The sequence below is a fragment of the Elephantulus edwardii genome, unplaced genomic scaffold, assembly GCF_000299155.1.
Source record: "Elephantulus edwardii isolate Elephantulus edwardi_28Jun2011 unplaced genomic scaffold, EleEdw1.0 scaffold00129, whole genome shotgun sequence".
Taxonomy (NCBI): domain Eukaryota; kingdom Metazoa; phylum Chordata; class Mammalia; order Macroscelidea; family Macroscelididae; genus Elephantulus; species Elephantulus edwardii.
Genome location: NW_006399879.1, coordinates 7,349,316 through 7,356,598, shown reverse-complemented (window position 1 = coordinate 7,356,598; position 7,283 = coordinate 7,349,316). Strand labels below are relative to the sequence as shown.

General features: G+C 52.4%; 1 protein-coding gene across 1 annotated transcript in view; it reads left to right on the top strand.

The window, feature by feature from the left end:
* HTRA3 (HtrA serine peptidase 3) overlaps nt 1–7,283 on the top strand; it is a 73,171-nt gene that overhangs the window by 26,906 nt on the left and 38,982 nt on the right. The window contains exon 5 of the mRNA XM_006893667.1: nt 4–325. Within this exon, the coding sequence (XP_006893729.1) occupies nt 4–325 (322 nt within the window). The remainder of the gene's footprint in view (nt 1–3; nt 326–7,283) is intronic.

The following is a 7,283-nucleotide window of genomic DNA, read 5'->3' as shown; positions in this document are numbered from 1 at the left end:
CAGGCGGCGTCGTGCCCGGCGCGCTGCGACGTGTCGCGCTGCCCGAGCCCCCGCTGCCCCGGCGGCTACGTGCCGGACCACTGCAACTGCTGCCTGGTGTGCGCGGCGGGCGAGGGCGAGCCGTGCGGAGGCCCGCTGGACGCGCCGTGCGGGGAGAGCCTGCAGTGCACGCGCGGAGCCTGCCGCTGCCGCTGGGCGCACGCCGTGTGCGGCACCGACGGGCACACCTACGCCGACGTGTGCGCGCTGCAGGCAGCCAGTCGCCGCGCGCTGCAGCTCTCGGGGACGCCCGTGCGCCAGCTGCAGAAGGGAGCCTGCCCGTCGGGTAAGCTCGGGCGGGCAGGGGCGCGGGAGGGCCTTCCTGGGAAGCCGAGGCCCACCTCCCTGGGTGCCAGGGGTAACGACCTGGGCTGAGAAACTGAGGCACAGTAAGGTGAACCTGCCCCAGAATCGCTCAGTCCAAGGGGAACTGCGTATCCAAGTGACCTTTTTGTTCAGTGCAGGCAAGTAGGCATCTGTCCTGGGAACGCCGAGCTGGGGGCTCTGGCCGTTCTCCTCTCTCTAAGGAGGTCATGAGGGCCTGGAGGGGGAGAGAGAACCAACTTCTCAGGCCCTTCAGCCTAGAGAACCCCGGGCCCTTGGTGTTTGACTGTTGGGTACATCTGGCCGTTTGCACGCGCCCACCCGAGAGTGGCTGGAGAATCTCCTGGTGCCCTGCTTCCTGCAGTGAGGTGATGCCCGGAACCAGTCCGTGGTTTTACCTAGGAGAGATGTCCTGGTGGTGCGGGGGATTATGCATCGGGGCAGATGTTGGACCCGCAGCCTCTCCCGGGGAATGAGGCAGTCTGCTCCTTGTGAGGCCACAGGCTCAGAGCCCGTGCGCAGGGTAGCGGCTGTCAGTCCTGAAGGCGGCTGTGAGTCAGGTTTGCTGGCAGAGCCTCTGGTTCTACTCATGGGCCTCCTGCCTCCGTGTGGCTCCAGCTCCTGACAGAATGGTGCAGGTCCAGTTCTGCAGGCGCCTCAGAGGAAGGCCCGGCGGCCTTCTCGAGCATCCACTGCAGAAAGGCCCGGCGGCCTTCCCGAGCGTCCACAGCAGAAAGTCCTGGGAGCCCGTTCTGCTCAGAGGCCCATGGTGTCGTCAGAGCCAGGGCCAGCTGGGCTCTAGGGCTCGTTCTCTGAGGCCCACAGCAGCGCCGTGAGCCAGAACTGGTTCACTGGCAGGGCTTGGTGTTCTGGGTTGTTGTCCTACTGCTCTGCCTGGACCTCTCCACCGGTGGCCTTGCAGGTGACCTCAAGATGGAGAGGAATCTTGCAGAACCACTGTCTGGTCAGCAGGAAGGCAGGGAGTGCCCTGTGCTGGTGAGTCCACGCTGAGGCCTGTGCCGTCCTGGCCAGAGCTCAGCTCTTGGCCACAGAGAGCAGTGGACGCTTGTCCACTCCCAGGCAGATCTCAGGGGCACAGTGGTTGCCAGGACAGTTCCCCTGGGAGTACCGCGGGGACCATGGGCTGTGGGTCACCTGGATCTAGATGGATGTGTCCATGTTCCAGGATGGACAGTAGTGAGAGGCGTTGGGGAAAGTCAAGGCTCCAAGTGGAGGGCAGTGCAGGTGTGGAGGGGAGAAGGAGAGGGTGTCCCCAGACTGTGCAGGTCAGGGATGAAGTGACGTTGTTAGGTACTGTCAAGTCGAGTGACTCACAGTGACCTGTGGACAAGAACTGAACCCTGTCCTGTGCCGTCCTCATAGTCTGAAACACCCGAGCCCAGTGCTGCAATCTGTTGGTGGTGGTTGCTCTTGGTTGAGGGTCTTCCTCTCCTTCACCATCCCTCCACCTTTTTAAGCATGATGTCCTTTTCCAAGGAATCACCTTTCCTAGCAACACGCCCGGAGTATGTGAGATGACACTTTGTCAGCTTTGCCTCCAGGGAGCACTCTGGCTGCACTCTCTCCAACATGTATCTGTTTGTTCTCTGGGCCGTCCGCAGTGGAGTGATGAGTGGCTGTAAACTGGAGTGGAGAGGAGGAGGAGGAGGAGGTGGTGACCTGAGCCTGGAGGAGGAGGAGGTGGTGACCTGAGCCTGGACAGGTCAAGGGTTGGGATGATGAATGGCTATGTCCTGCCAAGAAGCTTGGACTTGAGCCTGTAGTCAGGGCTTTCCAGATGGTGCCTAGTGACCTGAAAACAAGAGTCTCATGACCCCAAAGCCTGGGGAGCACTGACCTGGACTTGGGAGCACTAATCCGGGCTGGAGAGTAGAGACCCAGCCTGGGGAACCACTCACTTGGGTTAGGGGCCACTCACCCAGGCTAGGGAGCACTCATGCAGGCTGGGGAGTAGTCACCCGGGCTGGGGAGCACTCACCCGATCTGGGGAGCAGTCACCCGGGCTGGGGAGCACTCACCCTGGGTGGGGAGCACTCACCCGGTTAGAGACCACTCACCTGGGCTGGGGAGCACTCATGCAGCCTGTGGAGTAGTCACCCAGGCTGGGGAGCACTCACCCAGGCTGGGGAGCAGTCACCCGGGCTGGGGAGCACTCACCCAGGCTGGAGAGCATTAATCTAGCCTGGGCAACACCAGACTCCAGCATGGGAACAAGTTGGGGAGCACTGGCTCAGCCTGGAAAGCACCCACCCCACCTGGGGAGCACTGACCTACATGCCACGGCATGTGGAGGCTTCTGTCACCTGTGATGAGAACTTACTGAGAGCATTTGAGGTCCTGAGAAAATCTACAGGAAATGGGAAAGCCCAAGGACATGTCACAGCCCCTCAGTCTCCTAGGGCGGCCAAAACAGAGCTCCACTGTGTGTGTGGCTTTTTAAAACAAACTCTGGCTCAGAGGTGCACAGTTCAAATCTACCAGATGCTCTGCTAGAGAAGGAGGAACAATGTCCTCCTGTACCAGTCAGATCTGATTTGACGGTACACACAAAAAATAGTGACATTAAAAAAAAAAACAACACCAAACCAACTCTGTACAAGGATTAGCTGCGGCATGAGGGTGGCCAAGCCTGGCTTCTACCCTCTTCATAAAGGGGAACTGTCTATAACATCCATAGTACCAAAATATCTACCAGGTCGGACAGGCTACCCTCCATGCTCCTGCACCTATTTCTACCAATCATTGGATCCAGTTTTCATTATAGGATTCACAGACTTTACTCCCAGCTGTGAGGTTTTATTGGGGAAATAGTTTGAGGAGTGGAGAAGGCAAGTCCAGGTTTAGTCCAGTGGTCCCAAACCAGATTAACAAGGCACAATTCCTCAATTAATCAAAGCCCAGGTTAGGTTCAGCAGCACTGATGTAAGATGCCTCTGGTTTCCTCAGTCACACAGGAAACTTTATCTTAGAGCAGTTACAGATCAGCTTTTCATTCAGTCATGCAGCAAAGTAAAACCTTTGACCGTGACCTTCATCTTCAGGGTTTCTCACCACAGTCTCTACAGAGTCTCTTAAACCATCACTGTGGTTTTCCACAGTGTGGAAAACTCTCTGATATTGGTCCCACAGCTGTTGATGATTTCTGCGACCATGTGTCTGCAGTTAAGGTAGTTGGGGATCATGCTCTTCAAACGAGGTCTAATGCAATGGTTAGAAAAGCCAATTTTCAAGCATTCTGACACTCCAGACTCACTGTCCCCTAGCCCAGGGCCAAATTTAGTCCCTAACACAGAGAGAGCTCATCTCTACTAGGAGAAACAGGGTTCTGGGGAGCCTTGTTTGGGAAGCACGTGAGATCTACCAAGTGAACCTTAGGAGGGCTTTGACAGTGTAGGTAATTTGGTCAGACTCACCTCTAGGTGGATGAAGAGGTTGTGTCCTCTTGGAGACGACCAGACACTTCTCAGAGTGTCTACAGCACATGCAGGGGGCTGTTCCTCTCTGGGCTGGGTATGGAGGGCCCACGGCACACAGGTCCCACACCTGTGGTCTGGGCTCCATGCTGGCATCTGTGTCACACATGCATGGTTGTTCCATATAGACTCATCGTGGGAGCTGTGGCACACGCAGGAGGCCTGTGCTGGTGTGTAGGGGATCCGGGGGCCATAGTATGTATAGGTTACAGTTGGTTGGGGAGAGTTCCAGGGGCCGCAGCACACACAGGAGGCACATTCTGGTCTGGACCAGGTTCCAGAGACCACAGCACATGTAAGTGGCCATTGTGGGCAGGGCTCTGTGCTGACGTGCATGGCACACACGTGGCTGTTCAGCCTAGGGTAGTCTGGGGGCTGCGGCCCACAGGTTCATTCTGAGCTGGGAGTATCAGAGGCTGTGGCCTTGCTGTAAGGCTCCTGTGGTGGAGGCTGGCCTGCCCAAGCCTTGACCCTCAGTGTGATGGACGTTGAGAACCACTCAGGGGAGATGAGTGCTGGGGGGCTCAGGGTGTCTAAGCACCCACTCTCACTGGGCAGCCTTAGTGCTGAGTGGCTTCTATGTGCAGCCTGTGTGATGAGGCATCAGCTGGGGACGGACAGCCCCCGGGGACATGAGGGACAGACACAGCTGGGGGATGAGGGTGAGGAAAGACCAATCCTATAGAGGGAGGCAGTGATGGGGAGGCCAGGAGCTTAGGGGGCACAGACCAGTGCCTGAGTGCTCCCAGACCAGCCTTCCCAGGAACTGTTGTTAGAAACATGGCTTTGTGCCATGACAGAAACATACCAGAAGATCTTAGCAAAGCATTTTACTTTTGCAGAAGGTTGCTTGGGCAGACCCAAGTCTGAGACCTATGGGGGAAGATCTGCTCAGGTTTTTATTTCTGAGGAAAGGGCCATGCCTGTGTCTCACCCTGTTCGTCAGAGGTTTTGACCTCTCAGTCTTGTTCCTACTCAGTTTGCTAATTTGACTTGTGCGTGAAAGGAGGGGCTAGGGCTAGAGGGTGTTTGGAATGTCTTTGTTTCAAGAATGATGTGGCACCAAGAATGAAGGAGTTTTTCTTGGTAATTTTCAGGAAAGGGTTCTTGATTCAGCTTTAACTTCATCTTGTAACTTTTGAAGAGAAGATACTTTTTTTTTCTCTCTTGCAATTTCCCTTCACTTTATGCTACATTTTTTTTAATTCTTCTCTTCAAATTTTTGTTGGAAAAGTTGACTTTGATGTTCTTGAGTACCTAGCAGAAAGAACTATTAAAAAAGTATCAGAGTAATACTTTAATAATTCAGTCTGCTAAGATTAGTACCAAACCACTTGTAAGAAGTGTCAGGTCAATATTACCCCAAACGCTTGGCCTGACGTGTAAGTCCGTAGTTTCTGACATCAATAGCTCCTTTTCTCACTTTCCTAGATCCTCTGTGTCTCTTGGGTTCAGTGATTTGCCAAAAGGTCTCTCGGGGACTCATGCTCGTCAAGAGAATTAGTTACAAGGCCGTAGATACACAGGTTTGCTTTGTGGACACTGGTGAACCAAACCACAGGCCAGAATCCTGTGGACTGTCAGTTTTGGCACAGCTGGGTGGTCGCTGTGGGGGATGATGCAGGCCAGCGGTGCAGAGACCGGTGAACAGCTGCAAGCTATGTCCCAGGTCTGATGTCCTGCAAGCTATGTCCCAGGTCTGATGTCCTGCAAGCTATGTCCCAGGTGAGCGAGTGTTTCCAGGAGAGAGGGGCTTAGGGCTGATGTCCTGTGAGCTTATATATGCCTCTCGTAGAGTGAGTCTTGTATTTCATCCTAATCCTCTCTCCTTAACACAACAGTTATTGCAGCATAAAACAAACAGTTAATTTTTTGGCTAGGAAATACAATTTTGAAGCATAAACCTTAGACATCCAGAGACCACCCTGGTTTTCCTAGCCATCACCCTCACACTTGAAGAATTAGATTTCCCCTCACAACCATAATAAGAACTATATTCATGAAGGCATACAAGCCAGCAACTTCATGCCTCCTGCCTCAATCTCCCCCATTGTAGATAGTGAACTTCTGATTTGCATCTTCCTAGCAGGAGTGGCATCCACTTCCTAAACAACATGCCTCTGGAAACCCTATGAACTTTGAAAAATGTCAATAGTTATAGAAAGGCTTCAGGCCTTTTGTTCATAGAGTCACTATACGACATACTCAACTCGAAGACAATTAACAACAACAACAATCAAACAAGTACTCTGAAGAAGCAAGTGTGTTCCTTTCTCTGAAGAATCTTCTGTTCCAGTTAGGACATTTAGCATCTGTATCCATAAGCAACGTCCAGTCAAGGACAGACCAGCAGGTCCAGCAGTCAGCACTAGCTCACAACATGAAACATCCTCATCTGCTCGCGTTCTGCTCACCTCATGTCCAGGCATCAGTGGCTAGGTCCAGGCGGGCACCAGCTGTGAACTGTCGGTTCATCCTTCTTCCTGTGTTTCAGACCAACTGGTTTCTTCAGTCTGTCTACGTCCCAACAGGGGACCTGGTCAAGTAGATGGAGTCCTCATGACTTCCTGCTCCTCAAGCCAGCAACACTTTTGAGCTTATCTGTGCATCAGTGGATGCTAGGTCAATGGTGTTGATGAACCATGCCCAAACTCAACCTCTCTTTATTGCTGGATGACTCCAAATGCAACTCTACTCAATCAAAAGTACAACTCCAAATGCAACTCTACTCAATCAGAAGTTCAAACCGTGTCTACTAATCAGTCCAGATAGAAATCTCCTCAGAGTACAGCTGTTGCTGTTGGTGGCCTTTGAGCACAACTCATAGCGACCTTATGAACAAAAGGCCTGAAGCCTTTACAACTATCGACATTTATCAGAGTTCATCGAGTTTCTGGAGGCATGTTGTCTGGGAAGTGGATTCCACTACTTTCCAGCCCCAGGAGAAGTCCCGTGCCTTCTACTTCTACTGCTTTCAACAATCATTTCTCCAGGACATATTTTCCCCTTTTAGTATTTCCAGTCACAACTAGTAAGCTTGCGTACTTTTTCTAAAGACAGTATATCCTTATTATAACATACAGTGATCATTTTGACACTATATCTTAACATTACAACATAGGAAAAACGTCATTACCCATCAAATACATGCAAACAAACACATAAAATTTAACACATTTTCTTTTAGACCATTAGGTGTATCTTGGCTTTGCTTTTCAGGTCTCTGGTGTGTAGCAGGAGAAAGTTAATCCCTTGCTCTGAGATGCGCCGAAGGTATTAATGTAATGTTACATTTCCCTCACTTCATGACCATGGACTGCCAAGAAAACAAACAGATTCATCCTGGAGAGGATTAAACCAAGCAACTCCTTGGAGGCAAGGATTCTGGGGCTTCATCTGACATACTTTGGACATGTTGTAAGGAGA